A 26860-nucleotide genomic window follows, 5' to 3' on the forward strand; every position below is an offset into this window, starting at 1 on the left:
TTGTTATAGAGAAATGAAGATTTTGAGAGGCAAATGTAGAGATTTGTCAAGTGTTAACAGCTGGCTTGGATACTCAAGTGGAGTGATTGAGTGAGGAAAGGATGTCAAACATGCTGCTGAATGGAAATATGGAGATAAGGAGGAGGGAGGAAAGGCAGGGAAGAGATGGATGCAAATTTGGAAGGGAAATTTTATAACAATGTGGAGGGTGGAAGACAATATGAGTGAGTACGTCTTAATATACATCTATATACAGTCGAACCTCTCTTCTGCGGACATCGTCAGTGCTGTGAAAAATTGTCTGTTACGAGAGGTGTCTGCTGAAAAAAGGCTGTAAAAATTAATTGAACACTTAACGGCAAAGAATATCCACCTTAAAAATAAGCATACATCTTTATTTTGATTATTCTAAACAATTTCTTACTAAATATTTGCCTGGAAGATATTACAAGTGATTTTACAGCACATACATTTATTACAGCTTTGGGAAGTAATTATTCATCTGGGTGTACAAATTTAGCATGTTTTTCTTTACTGCAATATTCTCGCAAAGGGAGTAACGACCCAGCTTGACACACTAATTCTTTACTGAATTAACCTCAACTTTCAGGTTGTTTGTGATTTGTCATGCTTTTTCTTGTAACATTGGCCCACCCACTCACAATTTCTTAGCTGAAACGTGTTTGACCACTCATATACCGCAATGTTCACTTCTGCAAAAACTGATTCCAACTTTATTTTCATTCCTCAATTCCTATTTTCCTGCCACTCAAATTGTCATTTTTATTCTTCACAAATGTATTTTCATGCAGTTTAATTTTCAGGGAGCATTTCTCAATGATAGTCTTTTTGCAATTCATTATTCTTGTCTCGGGATCTAAACACGCTCATCCGTCTTACTCATGTTTACTGGGCGATTGAAATGCTATGGTAGACAATTTCTGCCTCAACAATCAGCAATCTTCTTTGTCAAGTTTAACTGAACTACCTGGACTCGACCTTATCAGCGACAATCTGACTTATGAATAGAATGATACAAGATATGCAGGAAAATCCCTTGGTAACTTGTGAGTAAACAATCACTGGCAGCATTCCTAGCAACTAGAATTCTCAGAAGGTACACTAATCAGAACACAAGATGACCCTAACGGAAGGTTTAATAATAATGTTATTTGCTTTACGTCCCACTAACTAAGTTTACCGTTTTTGGAGATGCCGAGGAGCCAGAATTTAGTCCCACAGGAGTTCATTTATGTGCCAGTAAATTTACCGGACACGAGGCTGACGTATTTGAGCATCTTCAAATACCACCGAACTGAGCCAGGATCGAACCTTCTAAGTTGGGGTCAGAAGGCCAGCGCTCTACCGTCTGAGCCACTCAGCCCGGCAATAAAAGGTTCGGAAACAGCCCTGTACAGAAGACGTAACTTCACAGCTACTTCAGCATTCCTATGCAAGTTTCTGTCTGTTTTCCTTGGACATGAAATAGTACAAAAATTCAAAGGAATTCCCGCATGTCTGCAGAATATTTTAAGGGAAAGAATGACACAGCCCTGTGTAAAGAAAGTGTCCCAGAATGTGTAAAGTGTCCGCTTAAGACAAATAGACTAAACTAATGGCAATATCCACTTAATTGAGGCCTATTTAACAAGTGTCTTATGTTCCGTTGTAAAATGTCTGTATAGGGAGGTGTCTGCAGAATAAAGGTGTCCGTTAGGGCAGGTTTGACTGTATATAAAATAACATGTCCCGACTGACTGACTGATTCATTATCGCCAAGCCAAAACTACTGGGCATAAAGAAATAAAATTTTGGGTAAAATTTATATTAGAGTGTGGGCGCTCGCTAAGGGAGGATTTTTGGATATTCTGTTGCTAAGGGGGGTGAAAGCGGGTGTGTGTGTGAATTGTTTAAATGAGTACATCTAGATCTCAAAAACTTAACAGTTTACAGACGTAAAAATTGGTATTTGGAATCTCTCTCTTTGGAAAATGCCCTTAAGGGGGGAGGGGGGTGAAAAAAGGTGAAAAAGGGGGTGAATATCTTTTACGAGGATACATACATCCCCGAAACTGAAGATGTTATAGGCATGAAAATTGGTATTTGGAATCTCCTTTAAAATTAAGAAACAGATATGAAAAATCCACTTGGGGGGGGGGGTTGAACAGGGGTGACAAATGGGGTGAAATTCTAAAGTTAGCGTATCTACATTATATCTCATAAAAGTAATATGTTACAGATGTGAAAATTGGCATTTGGAATCTCCTGTTAAAGTAAAGAAACATGGATACTTTGTTTTTGGAAAATCCACTGAAGGGGAAAAGAAACAGGGGGTGAATTTTCAAAATGAGAATATCTACAGTACATCTCAAAAAATTAACATGTTACAGATATCAAAATAGGTATTTTAATCACTTTTAAAAATAAGGAAACACATATTTTTTTTGTTTTTGGAAAACACTTTGAGAGGGGGGGGGTAAAAGACTGAAAAATGGGTTGAATACTAGAACAGTTATATTTCAAAGACTAAAGTGTTACAGACATGAAAATTGGCCTTTTGAATATCCTTTACAAATAAACATGTACGTTTTCATTTTTGAAAAATCCTGTTAAGGGTGGCTGAAAAAAAAAGAAGTGAAAAAGTGGTTGAATACCTTTTATGAGGATACTTATTTCTCAAAAACTGGAGATGTAACAGCCTTGAAAATTGGTATTTGAAATCTCCTTCAAAAATAAAGGAAAACAACTTTTTTGTGTTAAATGCACTGAAGGGGTGAAATATAGTGAAGAAGGAGCTGAATTATTTTTAGGAGGATAGTTATATCTTTCTTAAAACTGAAGATGTTACAGACTTGACAATTGGTATTTTGAATCTCCTTTAATCAGAAAATTCATTTAAAAGGTGGTGGGAGTGGGGGGCTGAAGAAGGGTTGATAAAGGGGTTGAAGTATTTTTATAGGGATACTTACATCTCAAAAACTGCAGACATTACGGACGTGGATATTGGTATAGTAATCTCCTTTAAAAAAGAAAAGGAACTTTTTTTTTTTTTCCGATTTGAGAGTGGGCTGTTTCTCACATTTACTGTTCTATGTTGCATGATCCAGAGTTAGCTCTGCCAGTAGCCCCAAAAGGCAATATGGCAAATGTGCCGCAAATATGGTTTGCAAAGAGGTACTGGGGTAAATGAAACTCAATTGTTTGGTGAGTTTTTATACCTTAGGAATTGTTGTAAAGAAACTGTCTTAGTGCACTAGCGAGAATGATTACTTTTATCAAATTATGAAATCCATGCAAGCAAAGCAGGAGGTAACAGCTAGTCTTCTATAAGCTCAAATCCTGCAAGATACGAGAGAAAATCATAGGGCCCTTGCTATGACTGGCACTGCAAGACTCCACTCATCATGTTTCCTGTTCTTGCATTGTCTCCTAAGGAATATGTTATGATTTTTTCCTTTTTTGGAAATGCATAAATGAATTCCATTGCTTCTTAGAGGGTAACATTACAGAGTGTACTGATCTCTGGGTTTTCATACCCTGCCTCTAGTAAGTGGTTGGCAAATGCAGATTCTGTGTTATGTTTGAGTGTTTCAAATCATAACACAGAATCTTCATTTGTCAACCATTTACTAGACACAGGATATGAACAAACACAGCAATCCTTACCAATTCTAAAGGACAAATCCTTTAGCTCCAGAGCAATATTAAAAAGCAAACACTGCCACATATTCTTTACGGTATATCACAAAGCACCAATATGCTCCATGAACAGACAGTTCAAATCACATGCACTTAACAATCACAATCATACACAAATTTCTGTCTAACGCAATGTTGGTAATGGACACAAGACATCAACAAGTGTTCATGTCCCATGAGTCAGTTGCTGAGGACTACCATTCCCAAAGAGCTTCAGCAAGGTAATTAATTTACCACAGATGACTGGCTATTTAAATTAACATTTTCTAACGGTGTTTCATTCGCGTGTCATTTTCTCCTCTCTGCTGTTCATTAATCACACTACTATGTGTTGTTTTCAAACAGAAGTCTTTGTTGATCAGAACTGAGATAGGTAAATTCTTTTCTTGACAATGCTTTCAGGACAGGAAGTGTGGTATCATAACACTTTGTACTGCATGATTGCGTGTATTCTCAGATGTCAACATGGCACGCAGTAACAATGACAGAGTGAACCATGATCAAATATTGGGAGAATTGCATGCTGATAGTTTAGCTGATATTCCTAGTGATTGCGAGAGAGTATTAGTGATTGTAAAGCGACAACATCAAAGTATAAGTATGGAACCAAAAGTACAATATCCGATTCAAACGAGTCTGTTGATGACAATATTAATACGAGTGAAAATTACAATGATAGTAATGATGGTGAGGTTGATGGATGAACAAATAACGATGAAAATAGAAACTTAAAAAAGTTTACAGGTTTTACTGGCCTCACATCTCGGAGGTGATAGATCGTTTCATTGGCGAAGACTTGATTCAGCTTCTTGTGGAACAATCAAATCTCTATTATGAACAAAATTCTGGGAGGAATAAAACCTCCAAATCTCTAAAATGGAAAAATATAAATGTGGTGGAAATGAAGTTCTTGGCTCTAATAATTTCAATGTGCCAACTTAGAAAGGATAGTACAAGGGACTATTGGAGAAGAAATAAATTGATGCAGACACCTGGTTTTGCTGAAGTTAGGAGCCAAAATAGTTTTGAACAGATCTGGAATTTTTTGCATTTCAGTAATAATTTGACTGGTGATAATGATTTGGAGAGACTCTACAAAATAAGGCCTATTTTGGACTCAATATACTTATGCAGCAGCTTTCTCCTGACGAATCCATGATCCTGTGGTTTGGCAGACTTAGATTTATGATCTACAATCCTAGAAAACTTACCAGATATGGTACATTAGTATATAATATAATGGCGCATGGCCTCCGGAAAAGCCTGGTACAGGTCTTTTTCCCGTAGACGGACTATTAGGCGACCTGCATGTCTGTGAAGATGAGGGCCCTACCTAGGATGATTTCTAATGCTGAATACGCCGCACACACCCAGCTCCCGAGCCATTGGAATTAACCAATTAAGGTTAGAATCCCCGACCCGGCTGGGAATCGAACCTGGGACCCTCTGGACCAAAGGCCAGCATGTTAATCATTTAGCCATGAAGACGGACGGTATATTAGTGAGGATGGTATACGAGGCCACTACAGGATATGTTTGCAACATGGAGATTTATACTGGAGAAGGTAAGAGATTAGAGGACACCATATTTTTGGTTTTGGAACCTTACCTTGACTTATGACACCATGTGTAACTATTACAATAGTGCAGAAATTGCAGAAAACCTTCTCCAATGGAGAATTAGAGTGTATGGGAGTACTAAAATCTTCACTGAAAATGCTGAAGAGAGGTGGAAATTGTAGTTCTTCAGAAACGTGAAGCAGTGGAAGGGCAAGGGGAAGTTCGCATGATTAGTAGAATCCGTAATGTCACAAAAGAGGAGGTTGTAAACAGATTTGGGAAAAAAGTAGGGAAGCCAAAATCTGTCACTGAATACAATAAATTCATGAAGGGGGTTGACAGGGCTGATCAAGTATTTTGCCTAATATACATTTCTCAGGAAGACAGTGAAATGGATTAAAAAAGTCTTTGTTAAGCTGTGCCCTCTTCAATGCCTTCAGGTTATGTTAATTGCAGAATCCGGTATCGGACATGAAATATAAGAAAATTCTGGAGGAGGTTGCTGGTTATTGGGTATGAGAATAAAAGAAACATGGAGAAAAAATAGAAGCACAAGGAGAGGATTTAATGGAAGAAGTATAGAGACCAACTCCACATACTTTAAGAAGGGATCATGCTGGAAGAATGTCTGGAGATCTGAAGCTTCATAAAACTGAAGCAATTGTTGGACCTGGAAGGAAAAAGTACCCCCAGCTCTGCAGAGTATGAGCTGCTCACGAGTAACACAAGGACACAAGATACATCTACTCGGCTTGTCAAGGGCAGCTGCTTCATGCGATAGCACACAAAATAATAATGTTATTGTTTACACAACCCATTAACTACTTTTATGGTTTCAGAGATGCCGAGTTGTTGGAATTTTGTCCCGCATGAGTTCTTTCATGTGCCAGTAAATCTACTGACATGAGGCCAAGTATATTTGAGCACTTTCAAATACCACTGGACGGAGCCAGGATCAAACCTGCCAAGTTGAACTCTATCATCCGAGCTACTCAGCCCGGCAGCCACACGAAAAGCAAGTACTAGAATAACTGCTAAGTGTTCTCACTGCCAGGCCGAGTGACTCAGATGGTTGAGGCGCTGGCTTCTGACCCCAACTTGGCAGGTTCGATTCTGGCTCAGTCTGGTGGTATTTGAAGGTGCTCAAATACATCAACCTCGTGTCAGTAGATTTCCTGGCACGTAAAGGAACTCCTGTGGGAATAAATTCCACCAAGCAGTTAGAGGGACGTAAAGCAAATATTATTATTATTATTATTATTATTATTATTATTATTATTATTATTATTATTATTATTATTATTATTATTATTATTAAGTCTCACCAAATTTCTATAATTTATCTCATGTGACTGAAATGTTACAAGTATTGTGTTTCATCCTACTTCTCATGCTATGTGCGCTTCAGTTGCCCGATCCACTGGAAAGAATGGAGTAGCACGCTCTCTGACAACAATGTGTTAAGAAACAGTAGTGAAGCAGCATAATTCATTATAACTTATGACTATGTTTAAGTACTCATACAACTTGTTCTGCAATTTTTGACCCAGGAAGCTGAAGAACATTACAGTGAAGATGTTGTCAGTAAACTGATGTAGTCCACACTGGAATAAGCATTGGACGGGACTGGAGACAAAAGAGGTTTTCCCTAGAACCTCTCCTTTCCCTAGTTGAGTTACCGTAATTCCTGAGCCATTCCACAAACATAGACTGCCCCACATGTGTGTGTCTGCAAACACATTTCTACACTGTGGAACCATCTCTCTGATGCAGCACTGGATAGAATCCGGTTAAGCAGATTATTTAATATATTTCACTGAGATATATTTTGCAGAGGAGAATAATGTTTTTCTATCTTATTGAAAAAAGTTTCTATTAACTTTAGATCTGTTCTGATGATTTCCTCTCATTTTAATCCTTTAAATGGGTAGTATACATGGTACTCCAAATGTTCAGGCTACCGGTACTTTTTTCCGAATCATTGATAATAAAATATTTTGCAGTGACATAGTAATTATTATTATTATTATTACTAGCTGATGTACCCGTGCTTCACTACGGAATTCTAAATTGTATACAGAATTCTAGGTTAGGCAGTGTACATGTTGTGAGCAAGATTGTACTAAATTGCATAGCTCTTAACGTTTACCTAGAAACACGATGGGGAAGTCACCAAAAGTCTTTTCTTATGTGAAGACTGGGTTAGGAAATTTTCATTGTAATGGTAGGCCCTCTTGCCTACCATCGGTCACAATCAAGTCTGGGAATTTTCATTATTATGGCACCCACTCACTCTCCACCTGCCTTTTTACATCCTTAGAAAGGTTGTCTCAGTGGTTTTCCCAACTGAAATAAACATAGATCAGTACAATGACACCAATAGGAATGTCATGATTAAAGGCAATGTTATGAGATGAAATACTCGATCACATTATAAACCACACATTTTCTCACTTTTAACGGACAGTACTACGCTGCCGATCTAACAGTCCAAAGTTCCATAGCAGGATTGACCTGGCCGCAGAGAGCCGTGATCCGTGAACACTCTTTAATTTATTTTTTGCGGCGGGGAGGGGGCGAAGAGTGTTGAGTCCTGGGGCAAAACTATGCCCTCTTACTCATCTGTTTAATAGGATTATGCGAGGAGTCAGAAAATCTCAATTCACTACACTGGCAGTAGAAAAATCTATCTGACTTGGAGGCAAATATTTCCTCCAAGCCAGAGGAGAAACTGCTAATCTGGAATATAATGAATTTACAGTTTAATAAAAGTGTAGAGCAAGAAGCTTGTCTTAAGAAACGGTTCTTTTCAGGGTTGAATTTTGAGTTATTTAGTGAACTGTGGTGCTATAGTTTGGAATAGGCCTAAATTGTTATTCTAGACCAGGTCATACTACTACTACTACTAAGTAAGCCTCTTACTTAAATGTGCACACGTCTCATTCAAAACAGCGTGTCAGAGTAGGGATTGAACAGCTTGAATACTACGGTGAACCAATGTGTTACGTACCAGCAGTATCAGAAAATGGAATGGCAAGCTAAAGAAGAAAGTTATCCAACTACCCACCTATTTCCTGCCAATATTCAGGCAGGCTGTTATACTCGGTACGCAGCAGTAAACCCATCTATCGGAGATGAGTGGCACCATAAGAGAAAGAACATCACAACAAACAATGGTCAACACCATGTTATTGTTGATCACTGTTACGCAGATTCGATATTGAGACCTTTGCATTTATTTTCTTCCGACTTGAAAATATCACTCTCATCATAGTCGGTACGCTAAAACTGAATAAAACATAAATGATCCAAAATTGTATTCTCAGTAACCTTTTGTTATGTAGTACTTTTCGATAGGACCAGTAACATAGGTACGAAGGCCATCCGGAAAGTGGTACCCGTTTGCGCAATAAAGACACAGGAGTAAATATTAACAAACATACACATTTTTATTGGAAAGAGCATACTTTATACTACTTCTCCACATAATCTTCAAGCAAATTTAGGCATTTGTCATACCGTGGGACGTGTTTTCGTATTCCAGTGTCATAGTCCTCTGCCGCCAGTGTATTGAGATACGTAGTCACAGCTCGTTTAAGTTCTTCATCGCTGTCTTTGACAATTTCATGAACAATTGTTTGAGACACATTAGAAAAATGTTCACAGAGTTCATCAATTGTGACGTGCCGATCGTTCCTCACGCATTTGTCTACTGCGCTCAGCAGTTGGTCTGTAATGACAGATGGTCTCCCTGAATGCTCCTCGTCGTGTGTATTCCCCCTCCCCAGGTTGAAGTTGCGACACCAGCACCGAACAGAAGACTCGTCCATCACATTGTCTCCATACACCCCCGTTAATTGGCGATGAACATCACAAGGTCGAACGTTTTGTGTATTGAGAAATTTAATCACGGCCCTCACTTCACAACTGGCGGGGTTCTCAATTTGTTTAAACATTTTAAACGATCACAGAGACAACACAGGAAATGCTAGCATCACACAACCTCACACAGAGCAGGCAGACAAGCCACTGACGTGGTCTGACCCTGCCCAGCGGCGACCCGAGTCGTCAGCGCTTCATGCGGCGCTAACGGGTACTACTTTCCAGATGGCCTTCGTATTTAAAAATTAAATTTTAGGTGCCTTCTCCTAAACTACAATTTCACTCAGGGTGAATAAAATTGTTTATAGCTTAGACTGTAGTATCTTATTCCCCGACTCTATATACAGATTTTCATTAAATTCTGTTAACCCAATTTCTCGTGGCTCGGCATTGATATGGACTTAGCAAAAAATACAAATTCGTGAATATCTGTGTTCTCATAGCTGGTACAGTAAAAGTGTATAAGACATAAATGATCGGAAATTTAATTCTATATAACTTCAGTTACGTTATATTTATCGATAGGACCACTAATAATGTAAATATTTGAGAATTATTTTGTCCCTTTCCGTAAACTACCATTTGACTCAGCGTGAATAAAATGATTTATAGCCTAGATTGTAGTGGCTTATCCCCCGACTTCACATACCGATTTTCATTAAATTCTCTTCAGCCGTTTTCTCGTGATGCGTGTACATACGTACATACATACAGACAGAAATTACGGAAAAGTAAAAAATACATTGTCCTTGTTACTGTGGACATGACCGATACAGAAATACCATTCTTTTCAAATTCTGGTACAGACAAAACTTTTATTATATATATATATATTTATTATTATTATTATTATTATTATTATTATTATTATTATTATTATTCAGTAATGGCTTACAGACATAATTAATATTATTTTACATTTTCAATACCTTCGGCAATTACAGGTTTACATCAGACTTATCAGTAACATACAGATAATGATCTCCTCAAGAGTAAGTTGTTCTGGTGAACAGTGCTGGTAGCTAAAAATCGCTGTGCATAGAAGTTAGACTGTTGACTAAGGACTGGAATATATGAACAGGGTTCAGATTTACATATACCATATTTACTTGCATATTAGACCCATTTTTTCCCCACTTTTACAGCCAAAAATAGTAAAGCGGGGTCCAATATGCAATAACCTCAAATTTTGTGCAGTGAACACAAGACTTCTAGGCTAAAATGTGCTATAAATTGTACATGTAAACATTCTACACTGTTCTTTAACAAACCTATGAATGTATTTGAGTTCTACTGGCTATTTTTGTTGGAAGGCAGTATTTCTAAATGTAAAAAGTCAATAAATTGTGAACACGGATTTTAGGCCTACATATAAAGTAAATATAATCCATTTTAGTTACTCATATCATGTATTTCGTTTCATCTCAATTCAACTGATGAGGTTGACATCAGGAAGGGCATTCGGTCGTAAAAAGTCGCTACGAAGATTCGTCTCACTTCATACTCGACACCGTAGAGAAAAGGTGGTGATGATGTTTGTTGTTTAAAGGGACCTAACAGCTAGGTCATTGGTCCCTAATGGTAAGAGGTTTACAAAACAAAAATTAAAACTTCAAATTTATCCACTAACTAGAATCTAAAACAAATGATGATGAAAAAATGAGAGTGAAACAAAAACAATCAGTGGATCCAATTCATAAAGCCTGAATTATTGGGATGATGCATCATTATTGAAAGGCTTCCAAAATCCAGGTCGCCGGCCCCTCATAAAGGTACTAATCACTGGGAGGTTGAACGATGGTGGTCCTCTTATAGTGGTACTTATCACAGGTAACGTAGACTCATGGCATTTCTCTAATGGTGGTACTAATCTCAGGAAATATAGACCTATCGTATGTCGCACACAATGGCATCACTCACAGCTAACACAAACCCATGGTGTTTCGCACATAAGGTACTACTCACAAGCAATGCAGACCCATGGTGCTCCGCACATAGTGGGACTAATCACGGGCTCTGGTATTCCCGTGGTGTCCTTCAGTAAGTGGAACTAATCACAGGCAACGTATACTCATGGTGTTGCTCACATAGGTAGCGCAGATCTATTCTGAACCCAGAAGAACCGACACATTCCAGCACAACGTTACGGCACATGGACATTAGTTTGTACAGTCGAATGCCTGTTCCCCCGCTTCGGTGGAATACACACGATTGTAGACCCTACTAACCACAGAACCGTGGTGTTCCTCACATAAAGGCACTACTCATTGGTAATGTAGATCCATGGAGTTCCTCACATGGTGGTACTAACTGCAAGTAACATAGACCCATGGTGTTCCTCGCGTAATGGTACTAAGCACAAGTAGTTTCCTGGTTGTAATGTCATCATTCCTTGGTTGCCCCTTTTAGTCTTCTCTTAAACAGGCAGGGGATACTGTGGGTGTATTCTTCATCTGTGTCCCCCACCCACAGGGGGGTAATAGATAAAAGGGATAAGGGTATCATATTATCATATTATGCAATACTGATACAAAATAACTCAATGGCCAGTCATTTGTCTCTGTCAGTTGAGCAGAAGGCCTACCACACAGTAAACCTGATCAATGTTTTGATTCGAATTATCGTCTTGCGTCGCTAACTTCCCTGCTACCGGCATGTTGTCATTCCAAGTGACGTCATCTTCACTGCCATCTCGTCAGCCATGAAATGCAATTGAGACCGAGAGCATTCAAGGTCCCGTCTCTTTGAACCTTTTAAAAATAGTTTTGTTCCCGACTGTAGATACCATACTGTGTTAAGCTATTCCCAAATGGTTTCAGGAAATTGTCTCTGATATTCCCAGCTGGTGTATGTGTAGCAGAAGCCACTCCTGAATAAAGCCGTGTTGTTGAAAGCATGCCAAACCACCAGCTGATAACTCGCGTATGTTACGAGTTGTATTTCTGAATGTAATACATAGTGACTGGAAGCATTCTTTTGATAACTGCAGCTGCTGATAGCCGGACCCTTATTTTTAAGAATATTTCATGCTTGTTCTCTACAATTATCACATCAGGATTTACCTAAACAGCTCTAAATGAGATCACCCGGATAGTGTCAAAAGTTCCACAACGGAAAGAGTAAAATACATAACAGGAAAGTTTGCCGCATTTATGGATATCTACAGGTGTGGTAGTAATGCGTTTTATTATCATAATGTTTAATTTTGTACGTTCGTTGTCTCCCATTTTTTATTAACGCATACCCTAGTATGTTTTGTTTGGCGTCTCCGAAAATAGTTGTAAGTGGGGACATAAAAATCAGTATTATTATTTGTTAGGTACGTTGGTGAGAAACAATTGTGATTGGATTGTTTTTATCACGTTTTAAAACTAACTCTCTCCCAAAAATCCCTATATTGGCCCAAATTATGAGATATTAAACGATCACTTAGTTAATGATCTCACCTGCCTACATCAATAGGCCTAGCAACAACCGTGACTATTTCTTAACTGAAGTAAACTAGTTTCCTCATCCCGAAGTGGTGCAACTCTTTTTTAGACAGGCCCCCAGGGGAAGGGAGTTGCATGTACCACTTTTACCGCAAATCAACCTTCCCACCATTCGTAAATCTCTGGCAATATGGTACCGGGAATCAAACTCAGGCTCCCGAGAATGGCAGCTACAGTAATTGTGCTAATCATTATGCTGGCGGACATTCTTAACTACAAAACAGACACATATATACATGACTGATGTGTGCTTGGAATGCGGGAGTCAGACACGAAGCTATTTACCTATTTGTGCGATATTATCAGAGCTGCAGTAAGCCTACGCTAGGGAGGCAGACATTCCTTAACTAAGAAACACAGATGTACCGCACGAGTTCAACGTGTGTTTCCATTGCGTGGGTTGTACGGACGAAAACTATTCACAAATTTGTGTAATGTCATCAGAGCTGCATAAGGCTTGTAGCCGCTTCGAAGTGGAATCGTTGTTCTTCTGTGACGAATTACGTTGGGGGGGGGTCTTGTATGCAAGATTTATTTTGTTTCACTTTCTTCGTCTCGAAAAGCCAAGGGGGGTCTAATATGCGAGGGGGTCTAATATATGAAAAAATACAGTAATGTACATACCATTAGCTATCAAATTTATCACACATTTCTGTAAATGTAAATCATATTCTTGGTACACCACTGAAAACGAATGATTGAGGCAGAGTTGAACAGTGAACTTTCTCATCACTTTGTCTGCAATCACTTTACAATGGCGAAAAATGAGGGTATCCTCCTATTCAATACATCATATATTCCGTCACTAGACGGAGCAAACAAATTCAGACATGTTTCGGCTCGCTTGAGCCATCTTCAGTGAAAAAAAAAAAAAGGGGGGTTGGAATAATTTACATAATATAAGTTGAAAAAATGCTAAAAAACATAATGAAAGAGTAAACAAAAAAAACAAAAGAGAGCTTAGACGGAAAACAAAATTAGCACAAATATACAATATTTACATCAATATGCAGAGCAAAAAACTTACTGCGACAAAATTCAGTGAAACAGGTGTTAATTTGAAATAATAATTGATACTAAAGCCAGGCCACTAGAGAGGACAACCACCTACTGCACACCATTAGAACTTCATTGACAGTTTCCACTAGATTACTACAATTTACTATGCATCTGTCTTCTACCTAACACAGCTTCTCATATTTTTACATGCGGCCCTTCCGACCCCTCTATAATAAGGCAAAACACCAGCCAACATTATGAAACAATAATGAAGAAAGGGACCGCTAGATTGAGAAGATATTGAGACTGCTGCTATTTCTAAAGCCTTAAATTTCATGGTGTTTTTTCTCCTTGTCACAGGCTTTTCGCCTGCAGGTTAATTCAGGCTTGGTTTCTCTCAAAAATGTTTGCTCCCGCTCTCCTCCTGACCAATTTGATGTGATAGGTTTCCACTAGGATGATTTTGACAGCAATTTCAAACTGTTTTGTCATTTTTAAACCAATAATTTGTAAACTATGAGGTCCACAACCTCACCATGCGCTACTATTATTTGTTTCCATCTGCATCATTTGTTTTCTCATTCCCTTGTTTCTTAGGTTAACGCAGTTTTTAGTATCAATTATTATTTCAAATTAACACCTGTTTCACTGAATTTTGTCGCAGTAAGTTTTTTGCTCTGCATACTGATGTAAATATTGTATATTTGTGCTAATTTTTTTTTCCGTCTAAGCTCTCTTTTGTTTTTTTGTTTACTCTTTCATTATGTTTTTTAGCATTTTTTCAACTTATATTATGTAAATTATTCCAACCCCCCTAATTTTTTTTTTTTTTCATTGAAGATGGCTCAAGCGAGCCGAAACATGTCTGAATTTGTTTGCTCCGTCTAATGACGGAATATATGATGTATTGAATAGGAGGATACCCTCATTTTTCGCCATTGTAAAGTGAAAACCATCAATACGGAATGATTCTAATATCTTGTAATTGTCTGCAATCAGTTAAACATTCCAGTTCACTTTTACTATCAACATCATCGATGGTAAGTATCCACTCATCCAGAGATGATAAGAATTCTTTGTTATTACTCTTTGTATTCAAAATTGTCAAAATTTCTGCACAATCATGTTGACCTACTTTACATTAGAAAGCCATTCTGTTACAATTTTTAAGGCTGTAACTGCTGTATGATACAACAAGAAGCATCATAGTGCAATAAACATGTCAACTAACGAGGTAAACTTTATGGCAAGATCAGATGTTGTCATTTCCAAGAGAAATCTCTTGTAAACTGAAGACCTGGTTATATCCCATGTGGAAATACCCAATGACATATCTGAGCAAGGGGTTAAAAGAAATTATGTTTATGTTCAGCATTTCAGACAGCACGGAGTAGTTAACCCACAAAATCAGAAGTTACCCAATGAGATAAAACTGATAAACTTATCATGGAAGATGTTTTCATAGGAGTTTAATAATTTCATTTAAAATGCTCACCACGAATAGAAACGGTAACTGCTTTGCCTTTCAATGGCCCGGCGTAACTCTTCCAACTTTGTCACTACACGGCGTATCACCTGGGTGCGTAATTCATAACCATTGTGGAAGAAGCGATATAGAGCTCCCTTGAAACCCTCTTCATTGAGTTCTCGGCCCCAATACTTGTCACGTTTCACGAGGTTGTCTGAGTCTGCTTGGTACACCTGGAATGAATGCAAAAATAGACACTGTGACACACTTTCCTCTAATGGAAATAGGCCTTTATAGAAATATTGGAACACCGAAAGGAACACAATGACAGGCCAGTGAAAAAACTGAAAAATAGAAAGAAGACACAAAAGGACAAGGACAATCTTCATATAATGCTGTCTACAAATAGATAGGCTCTCTCTTCATCAATCTCAGTTCTCCTACATCAATTTTTGCTCAGACCCCAACAGGCTTGTTTCAGCTTCATCAAGAGGGAGGGCTTCAACCCTCGTCACGGGGCCATCTTGACAAATGTTCAGTCTTGATGTGGGAAGTATAGGGTAAGAAGTAATATATAATTACAAAAAGAAAAGGAAGAGGCAAAAAAATTGACAAATACAGGTAGTCAAAGACTAGGAACACAGGACAAACATACAAGAGGAAAAGAAACCCAATGGATCAATATAAGTAATGGAAAGGAACAAACAAGTACAAATCAAACCATGTACTGTATAAAGAAAGATACGAACATCAAAAGGAACACAAAATAAGACAAACAATGACAGGTTAGTGTGAGAAAAGGGAAAAATAGAAATAAGGCACAAAAGGATGACAATCTCCAGATGATTTTAAAATTTAGTTATGACTAATACTACGATCTGATATGATTTTCCATTTTAGTTCACTCACCTGCATGCCACACAAGCGTACACCCAAAGATGCAGAGGTGCTTGCAGCACATTTAGCAATTTGTTTACTTTTTTTCTCAGCAGACGCATCATCCCCATGCTGGCGAGTGCCCATTTTCAGATCTAGGATACATGGCTGCTGATATTTTGCAGTCACATTTTCCAACATAAGGAAATCTGCACTAACATCAAGGAATAAATATTGCTATCAAATAGGTAAATCTATATATATATAAAATAACATGTCCTGACTGATTGACCGATTTATCATCGCCAAGCCCAAACTTGTGGATATGAAGAAATAAACTTTTGGGGATACATTTATATTAGAGAGTGGATACCCACTAAGGGAGGATTTTTGGATATTCCATCTCTAAGGGGGTAAAAAGTTTCGGTGAATCGATTAAACGATTACATCTATATCTCAAAAACTTAACATTTTTTTCAATTTGTTTTATGCTACACCGACAGAGGTAGGTCTTATGGTGACGATGGGATAGGACAGGCATAGGAGCGGGAAGGAAGCAGCCGTGGCCTTAAGGTACAGCCCCAGCATTTGCCTGGTATAAAAATGGAAAACCATGGAAAACCATCATCAGGGCTGCCGACAATGGGGCTCGAACCCACTATCTCCACTATCTCCCGGATGCAAGCTCACAGCTGTGTGCCCCCAACTGCACGGCCAACTCGTCCCGTAAAACTTAACTGTTTACAGATGTAAAAAATTTTGTATTTCGAATTTCCTTTAAAAATAAAGGAACACGCAATTTTTGGTTTTCAGAAAATCCCCTTAAGTGGGGTGAAAAAAAGGTGAAAAAGGGGGTTGAATACCTTTTATGAGGATACTTATATCCCAAAAACTGAATATGTTACAGAAATGAAAATTTGTATTTGGAATTTCTATTAAAAATGAAGAAACATGTATTCTTTTGTTTTTGGAAAATCCACTTAAAGGGGAATTCTTTTTATTCTTTTTATGAGGATACTTAATATCTCAAAAACTGTAGATGTTACAGATGTGAAAATTGGAATTTGGAATCTCCTTTAAAAATCAAGAAACTCGTATTTTTTGTTTTTGGAATATCCACTTAATGGGGGGTGAAAAGTGAAAAAGGAGTTGAATTCTTTTTATGGGGATATATCTCAAAACTGAAGATAGTACATATGTCAAAATTGGTATTTGGAATGTCCTTTACAAATAAAGAAACTCATATTTTTGATTTTGGGAAATCCACTTAAGGGGTGAGGGGTAAAATAAAGTGAAGAGATGGAGCTGAATTATTTTTAGGAGGATATTTATATCTCAAAACTGAGAATGTTAAATTCAAAGTTAGTTTTTCGGTGTTGAACTGGGAATCACAAAGGTAAACTGAATTTAAGGGTCCAAACTTTTCAATACAATACACGAGTAATATGGAAGTGCCATCTTTTTCAGAAGTACTGAAAATTCAATTCACCTTTGTGATGATGTTACAGACGTAAAAATATGCAATTAAGCAGCCTTGTCTGCAAGTTATTTTCCATTATTTCACTGTGGAAAAAGGGGTGAGGCTGATGCCTGCCCATGGTGCCCCTGCATAGGTACTTGGAATCTAATTGTACTGAACTGAACATCAGCATTCCGGAAGCATTTTCAATCTGTGTTATAATGGAACATGATACAATGAATCTGTTCTTTTCAGGAGCAAAGCCAACTACTGCCTGAATTAACATCAGTATGATGTGCTCTATATCCAGGAAATTAACAGAAGTAACAACCAACATTACTAGCAATTCCAGAAATGGTACTAGTTTCTGAAAGATCTCACGAGTAATATGGAAGTGCCATCTTTATTAGCCCATATATCAGAGTCTTGTCCACTGACTGCACTGAAGAATGTAACGGAGATACTAACAGTGTGGAGTTATCAACTTACACAGTATCTTTAATCTATAAACACCCAATTCTCCCTTCTAATTTAAGAAGACTACAGAGATACTCATTTTTATAATTGGAAATTTTAATAGCCACAATAATTTATGGGGATAACTACATGATGACTATAATGGTGAAGATGCCATAAATTGGGCTGAATCAAATGAGTTGTGCCTTGCACATGACCTGAAAATGCCTCCATCCTTCAACAGTGGAAGATGGCAATGTGGTTACAACTCTGACCTAATTTTTGCTAGTAAGTCAATTGGTGGGCAGTGAATTAAGAACATAGCAAACCCCATTCCCTTGTTGAGCTTGTTTAAAGGTGTCTTAACATCTAGGACATCGGCCCAGGCAATATTGCCAACACACAACATAGACCTATATTTTGCCAAGTTTTTGCTGCAGTGCTTGCCATTTTGGAGAAAATATAACTTCCAGTAATCAAAGGGGGACAGATTTTCAACATTATTGGATGAATCACTGCTCGAGTTAGAGGCCTCTCCAGAGAATAATGAACAGTTCGTGTCTACTGTCCAGAAATTCACTTGCCAGTGCAATCCCCGAAGTTGCAGAACAATGTATACTGCAGGTCTTAATTCAAAGACAAAAAGTTTATATTCCAAGTACATTTGTTCCTTCAGTACTAATCTATTTGGGAAAAAACAGTTCAACTAGGCCTAAAACTTACCACTGTGCTTACAGGAGGAAAACTAAACCGATGGGTGCAAACAGTATCGGACCTTGACAGAGAGGCTGGAGACTGCTGAAGAGATTAACCAACAAACCATCCAACAAAGACTCATGCTAATGTCTCTCCCAATCAGATAGCTTATCGACTGATGTTGAACGACAAAGTCAAGGAGCGGATGCAGAAGTCTAATATCCAAAGTGACTATGAGAATCAAACAAGTGACCTTTTTTGTGTCTTCAGTTTAACAGAAATAGAAAAGTTCATAAGAAATTACAAGAGTGGTAAAGCAGCTGGTCTTCTTGATATTCGCATGGAACAAATCAAAAACTTTGGTAAAGAAGAAAAAATGTGGCTTCTACAACTTTTCAATAACATTCTCTGCTGCAAACAAATTCCAACAGTATAGCGGAAAGCAAACTTCATAGCCCTTCTGAAGACTGGGAAAGATTCATCCGATCCTAAGGAATACAGACCAGTATCATTGTTGTGTCATTTATATAAAGTATTTGAAAGAATGATCCTCAACAGAATCTCCAAAATTTACTCCTGATCCCAGAACAAGCATGTTTTAGGGGCTAGGAAAGAGCTGTACATTACAGGTATTGAACCAATGAACCAAACACACCATACTGAAGATGGTTTAGAGCACAGGAAAATAAGTGGAGCAATCTTTGTAGATCTAACAACTGCCTATGATACTGTTCAACTTCAAACTCTACTTGGTAAACTATACCAAATTACCAGGTGTATGCATAAGTTTTTGCCATTTTTGTGGTAAAAATAACCCATGCAATTTTCAAGGGAAATTAATTTTTTGTTCATTCAAAATATTGGCCATCGGCTTCTACACACTTCGCCCATCTTCCAGGTAAGTTATGAATACCATGCCAGAAAAACTGCATGTCTTTTGTGGCAAACCATTCGTCGAGCCATTTTCCAACTTCCTCAAAATTGCTGTAGTGCTGCTCGGCAAGTGCGTGCCCCATTGATGCGAAGAGGTGATAGACAGAGCCAGGTCGGGGCAGTACGGCGGGTGTGGAAGGATGTCCCATCCAAGCGATTTCAAGGTGTCTTTCACTGGTTTTGCTGTGTGAGACAGCGCATTGTTGTATAACAAAATCACTTTGCCATGTCTTCTGAACCATTCCGGTTGTCTATCGATCAATGTATGATTTAAATTAATGATTTGTTAGCAATAGGGTTGTGCATTAACAGTTTTGCCGGGCTTCACAATACCGCTACCAGAGCACACACTGTCTTTCACATTGAAATCGCCACGTTTAAATTGTCGAAACCACGTCGCACATGTTCTAATCAATGGAGCGTGTTCACCATGCATTTCTACCAGCAAACGATGACTTTCTACACCTTTTCCTTTTGATTAAATAAGAAGAGCAATGTGTGCCGCAAAAGTTCTATTTCAAGCACAAACATAGACATGATCACTGAATGATACAACACAGACAGTAGTGTTTGGCAGACTCAACTTGTGTGTGTTGGTAGGCTGATGTCAGATGAACAAAATGATGAATGTGTCAAATTCATATGCTGTGCACTGTTTGCTGGCGCCACCTCTTAGTGAAACTGGAAAAGACTTATGCATACACCTGGTACTTAAGATTTTGGACTTACAGAAATGGTTGCTTGCCTTCTCCATTCCTTATTGAAATACTTGTTAACAAGGTTGAGTCAGGATCACTTAAGATTAATTTTTTCTCCTATTCATTCCAGGGGAGGCAGTACAATTTAAATCAGCCAAATGCAGTACAATCTAAATCAGCTTACAGGAAGTGTTTAATTATAAGAGTAGAACCGTCCATAAATTCCAACTATACACCCATTGAGTGCAACCTGCTTATGCCTACTGCAGACATTCATGGTTTCAATGAGAAGGACAATATTCTGATCACAAAAAAATGCTAGAAGTGCAGATAATTGTTACTATGCAGATTAAAACTCATTAAGTTTGTACGTAGAACACGTTGTTCAATACATATTCGGAAGTATCGTTCACCAAGTGTCTAAAAAAATAACTTGTATTGAATGCTTAGAAGTACTTTTAACAGGTAAGGATGTTGAGAAAGAAGGAGTGATAAAAGAAAAAGACATGAAAGGTGGCCTTCTGTACCCATCAAATGATGATGTGAAATTTTGTAAGACAGCTGAGAGTGTCATCAGGAAGAATGATAGTATGTTGCAAAAACAACATGAAAAATCTCATGCTGAAGTTGCAGAGTGATGTCTGTTCTATACTGCCAGGTTTTTTGTTTCATAATTCTGACCATCTGTTTACGGCCACAGAACCTGGAGAAAAGTCTCGCTGTGCTTCACTCGTCGAGCTAATTATGAAACAGTATTTTACATGTAGGCTTCGCCATTTCTTAACATGAAAGAGGATAACACGTGCGACAGCTGTAAACAAGACTTATTATTTTTAAAGAACAGTGAAATCATGCAGTGTACTGTACATAAGCAACCCAGCCTATTGTCTTATAAGATGATTGTGTTGGTTTTCGATCATTGTTTATAAAAAATATGTTACATTAAATTGCCAGTTCTTTCATCATCCTATGCTCTCTCGTTAGTCACACCCCTCCCCCCAGACTCTTGATGGTGTAAATCATGGTGGCTGCCAGTTCTAGCTTCTCCAAATTGGCATCATTTCCACTCTATATACCTTTTTCTACATTGTTGGGGGCTACTATAGGAACTCCTCAGTCATTTGGTATAGCTCCTTCATGTAAACCGTACTCAAATATGTAGTTCAGATAAGGAAAGATATCCCAAACCACAGCCTTTAATATATCCCCAGAAATGTTATAAATTCCATTTTCTCTTCTAATTTTCAACTCCTTTATCTTTTTGTAATTATCTTTGTTACCATAAGTAAAGTTCAGTAGTACATTAGTATTATCCACCTCCTCTACCTCGACATTATCCTTATATCCAACTATCTTTACATGCATGTATGTATGTATGTATGTATGTATGTATGTATGTATGTATGTATGTTTTGACATGCTGATACAGCACCCAGTCTTGAAGTATTTAAATTGGCTGACGGCAGATGGCAAACGAGGAGCGAGCTCGGTGCAGGTCGGTCAAGGACAGGCTACGTCATATAGAACGTTCTGTATTTCCATGCCTGATAACTCAATAAACAAAATTAGCATCATAATTTGGACTACACCGCTGAGTAGCCAATGATAAACTATGTATAACTGCCAAGTCTCAAGCAAATCCATTGAAAATTAATGAAGTTATTGTAAGTTGAAGTTATAGGGAAATCTTGTGATGCGACCAGCTGACTTCGTATAAATTGAGGACCAGGCGACACAGTGTGTGATTCCACATCCTAACCATGCTGGCTGACTGTAGAACGGTCGACGATGGAATTCTACCGGTGTGTTACTGTGAACTTGAACAGAAATCCATCATATAAAAGTGAATGAATATTTTCTATCAGTTCATGTTCCAAGTAGTGTATGTCGGACTTGCATTTTTCAAGTTATATTAAAACTGTGCAATTCAAATTAGATATTTGAACTATGAATTCCAACTTAGTTGAATGTCGAGTGCTATTCTTAGGACTTGTATTTGTAGCCTCAGTAAAGAACTAAATTCATGTGTCTGTACTTAACATGTTGTCGACTCGCCGACTCGCTGACTAGTAAATAATTCTGACAATAGTAGGATGTAACAAAACTTCTTACGTATTTGTGTGCTCTCACTTCATGTACTGTGAAACACACAAGTGAATCATTACTTTGAATCTATTTAAAACTGTGCCCAGTGAAGTTTTCAAAACTGTGCCAAATGAAATGGTTCTTTTGAAAATCTTTAAAAACTATGTCAAGTAAATTTTGCTTAGAGTGTGCGTTTGATCCCATTATCATTTGAACCGCAGAATAACCTCTTTATTTTCATAAGTGCAGCTATAGTAAAGAAATGTTCATGATAAATTCTATTGACATTCTACATGGTATAACCACATTTCTTTACTCCCTTCATGGGAACCATCCAAACCATTCAATTTAATTTCAAACTGCTCCAATGATCAGTCACCTGTACTCAATCGTACTGAACGAGTCCTGGAAATTAGACTCCCAGACCGTCTGCGCTCTGCCAGGACTTCCAGTCGTCATGGGAATTCACATGGTCACATGGTACAGTGAGCTGACCTATAGTGTGGGGAAGAAGTACCAGCAGTGAGGGACATCGCTTGCCACTACACAAAGGACCTTCACTCCTCTTTTCCAACTCCGGCTGTATTAAAGGTGATATGCAAACTTGTTTTCTTGTATGAATAAACAAACAGTTCAATTTAAAAAGTTTATTTCGAAAACTACTCTCTCTATGCATTCCAAGCATGGACCATACACGCCTTGCATAAATTCATGCCCTCCAAGATAGCTAAGTATGGCGTTCCTGGTACAGTAAGTATGTATGTATGTATGTATGTATGTATGTATGTATGTATGTATGTATGTATGTATGCCTACCCCTTAGACCCATGTCCTGTTACAGGGCCAGTGATGAGATGAGATGAGATTAAACTATCTGGCATGATTTTACGGGTGGGTGGCCTTCCTGATGTCAACCTCAGTTGAGGAGCTAATGAAGATGAAATGAATGCTGGCAAGTGAAACTGGGTAAGGTAGGTGGAAGGATTTTGCTGTGGTTTATGAATGGGTACTGTCCAAGCATTTGCTTGGAAGTGAAAATGGAAAACCACAAAAAACCATTCTCATGACAGCTGATGGTGGGGTTTGAACCCACTCATCTCCGACTCCATAGCCGTATTGCATTAACACATGCTGCCACTTCACTCCACTAAATTATTTTTACATAACTGCTAACTGAATATTTCTGCCTTCTGTAAATCCTCATATAAGCTCCTCTTGGTCATTTGTAATTTCTGGATTATCCTTCCCTGAAGTACCAGTGCATCCCTTTCCATTTTTCACTAAAACCCACATGACTACCAATTATGTTAGACATATTACTCCTTAACTGACTTCTTCGCTAAATTCAATTTCCAGGTAAGTTCCTTCAATTTCTCCTTACTTTCAAAACTTTCCTCATTCTATTTATTTCAACCTGTACTTTCTCCGTAATTTTTTTTTTTGCTAGGGGTTTTACGTCGCACCGACACAGATAGGTCTTATGGCGACGATGGGATGGGAAAGGCCTAGGAGTTGGAAGGAAGCGGCTGTGGCCTTAAGGTACAGCCCCAGCATTTGCCTGGTGTGAAAATGGGAAACCACGGAAAACCATCTTCAGGGCTGCCGATAGTGGGATTCGAACCTACTATCTCCCGGATGCAAGCTCACGGCCGCGCGCCTCTACGCGCACGGCCAACTCGCCCGGTCTCTCTCTCCGTAATTTCTTTGTTTCTGTTATAATATAGTGGATATTTGCTATTCCTTTCTTAAGGCCGCAGCTGCTCTCTTCCCAATCCTAGCCCTTCCCCATCCTTGTGTCAACAAAACCCTTTCATGCGTTAGTGTGGGAAAAAAAATTACATTCTTTCAAAAGGATACATTGTTTATTAGCATTGTCCAAGGGCGCTGCAACTAGGACATCACCAACAGCAAAGTTGCGGTGAACCTTCATTCTGGAAAAGGAGAATATATAAATTATAAATTTATATCATTTATCAGTTTTTCAGTTCATCAAAACATGAACTAGAACACTTAGAACAATATAACATACCGTATTTATTAAAATGAACAATTATAAGCAGAATGACATGTTTCATTCTACAAGAAAATTCTCAGATTCTATTAAATCACATTTAACCATATGTTTTTATATAAACACAATGCATAAACATGCCAATGACTGAATTGGTGATCACCACCATCATCATCATCATCATTTCCCTTTATCCAGCTGTAGCCGGGTAGGGGCAAATATGGTTCCTCTCCACTTTCTTCGGTCTTTCCACCACTCCTCCTCCAACACTGTGTCCCAGTCCAGGTTTCTTTCTATAATGCTGCGTTGGATGGTATCCTTCCATCTCAATCGTGGTCGTCCACGGCCTCTCCTTCCTTGGATTTGCATTTCCATCACCTTTTTTGGCATTCTTTCGTCGCTCATTCGCTTTATGTGCCCAAACCATCTTAGTCGGCTCTTCTCTATTCTATCATTCATTTTTTCCACTCCAATTTCTTCCCGGATTTTCTCGTTCCTTATTTTGTCTCGTCTACTCTTCTGTATCATACTCCTCAAGAATTTCATTTCGGCTGCCTGTATTCGACTCTCATCCTTCTTTGTCATTGTCCAAGTTTCTGCTCCGTAAGTTGTTATGGGTACGTAATACATCTTGTACATAGTATCCTTTGCTTCCATTGGCACATCTTTGTCCCATAACATATTTCTTACACTATGATAGAAACAACTTCCAGCTTGAATCCTTTTACTAATCTCAGCATCCAGTCGAGCATTCTCCATTAATTCACTCCCCAGGTATTTAAACGTTTCCACTACTTCCAGGGGCTTGTCTGCAAGTCTAATCTGACCTTTCCCTTCTTTCTCCCCTCTCGTCATAACAAGAGTTTTACTCTTTTCTACACTTATTTTCAATCCACATTCTTCAATCTTCCCATTCACCACATTCAACTGTTCTTGAACCTTCCTGTCGTCTTCTCCCCAAATCACAATATCATCTGCAAATAACATCATGTTCATTTCTATTTCTCATGATGTCATCCATTACTATTGTAAACAGGATTGGTGATAGAACACTTCCCTGTCTCAGCCCACTAGTTATTTTGAACCAACTTGTCCTGCCAACTTGTGTTTGCACGCAACTACAACATTCCTTATACAATGCCATGATCATTTTTATTAATCCCTGTCCAATTCCTTTTTGCACCAGACTGTCCCAAACTTTCGTCCTAGGGACACTGTCATATGCCTTTTCAATGTCAATGAATGTCATCACCATATCATTCCCGTACTCCCAATGCTTTTCCATTAGTTGTCTCATAATGAAAATGGGCTCTATTGTTGATCTTCCACTTCTGAAACCAAACTGATTTTCCTGTATCTGCTTCTCAACCCTCAACCTTATTCTACTTTCCAGTATTCTTTCCATTATCTTAGCAACATGGGATATTAGAGTAATTCCCCTGTAGTTCTTCAAAACTTTCTTATCACCTTTCTTGAAAATTGGGATGATTATTCCTTTTTGCCAATCGTCAGGGACCTCCTTATTCTCCCAGACATTCCTGAGAACCCGATATGTCCACTGCAGGCCTACAGCTCCAGCTGCCTTTATCATCTCCACTGAAATTTCATCTATTCCAGCAGCTTTTCCATTCTTCATCTTTCTTACTGCCATTTCAATTTCATTCATTGTAATTTCTTTATCCATTTCTTCGTCAACTAATTGTCTTTCCTGGTCGTCCATTGAATGACTGTCATCCGTTCTTATGTTCAGCAGCTTCTGAAAATACTCTCTCCATCTATTTCTTATTTCTTCCGGCTTTGTTAAAATTATGCCACCTTCATCCTTCACAAATCTGGTGTTTACTTGATCTCTCTTTTTGTTTCTTAAGATACCATACAATAATTTCTTGCTGCCCTGCGTATCATCTCTCAATTTCTGTGTGAATAAGGCCCAGCTTTTCCTCTTTTCTTCCTCCACTAATTTCTTGGCCAAATTCTTTGCCTCCACATATTTTCTTCTACTTTCTTCAGTCTTAGATGTTTTCCATGCCTTCCATGCCATTTTCTTTTCCTTCACTTTAATCTTCACCCTATCATTCCACCAGTGTGTTTCTTTGTCTTTCACATTTCCTGATGTTCTACCACACACCTTTTCTGCACATCCAACTAGTGCTTCCTTAAATCTTTTCCATTCCTCTTCAACATTCCCCACCTCTGTCCTGGGTACCAAGGGTATTATTTCCCTTTGAAATTCTTCTTGTACGCTTTTCTCCTTCAACTTCCATACTTTAATTCTTTTCTCTCTTCTTAATTGGGGTTTTTCAATCTTTCCAACTTTCAATTTTCCTATCACAACTCTATGATCTCCACCAAAGGCTTCTTCAGGCATGGCTGTTACATCTACAAGGTTCTTCCGGTGTTCTTTCTCTATGATTATATAATCAATCATGGTCTTTGTTCGTCTGTCTCCCCAGCCATACCTTGTAATCTTCTGACTGTTCTTCTTCCTAAACCAGGTGTTTCCAACAATCATTTGATTCCTCATGCAAAAATCCACCAACAACTCGC

The 26860-nt window shown here is 38.3% G+C and overlaps 1 protein-coding gene across 5 annotated transcripts in view; it reads right to left on the bottom strand.

Annotated features, from left to right (window-relative positions):
* The window catches only part of Ip6k (Inositol hexakisphosphate kinase), a 142084-nt gene that overhangs the window by 10731 nt on the left and 104493 nt on the right, over positions 1–26860 (bottom strand). For all 5 annotated transcript variants that reach the window (XM_067141416.2, XM_067141418.2, XM_067141417.2 and 2 more), the window contains 3 exons: positions 24160–24233; positions 16009–16184; positions 15127–15332 (listed from right to left, as the gene is read on the bottom strand). In XM_067141416.2, coding sequence (XP_066997517.2) covers positions 15127–15332; positions 16009–16184; positions 24160–24233 — 456 coding nt within the window. The remainder of the gene's footprint in view (positions 1–15126; positions 15333–16008; positions 16185–24159; positions 24234–26860) is intronic.

Source organism: Anabrus simplex, chromosome 2 (genome assembly GCF_040414725.1).
Source record: "Anabrus simplex isolate iqAnaSimp1 chromosome 2, ASM4041472v1, whole genome shotgun sequence".
Lineage (NCBI taxonomy): Eukaryota > Metazoa > Arthropoda > Insecta > Orthoptera > Tettigoniidae > Anabrus > Anabrus simplex.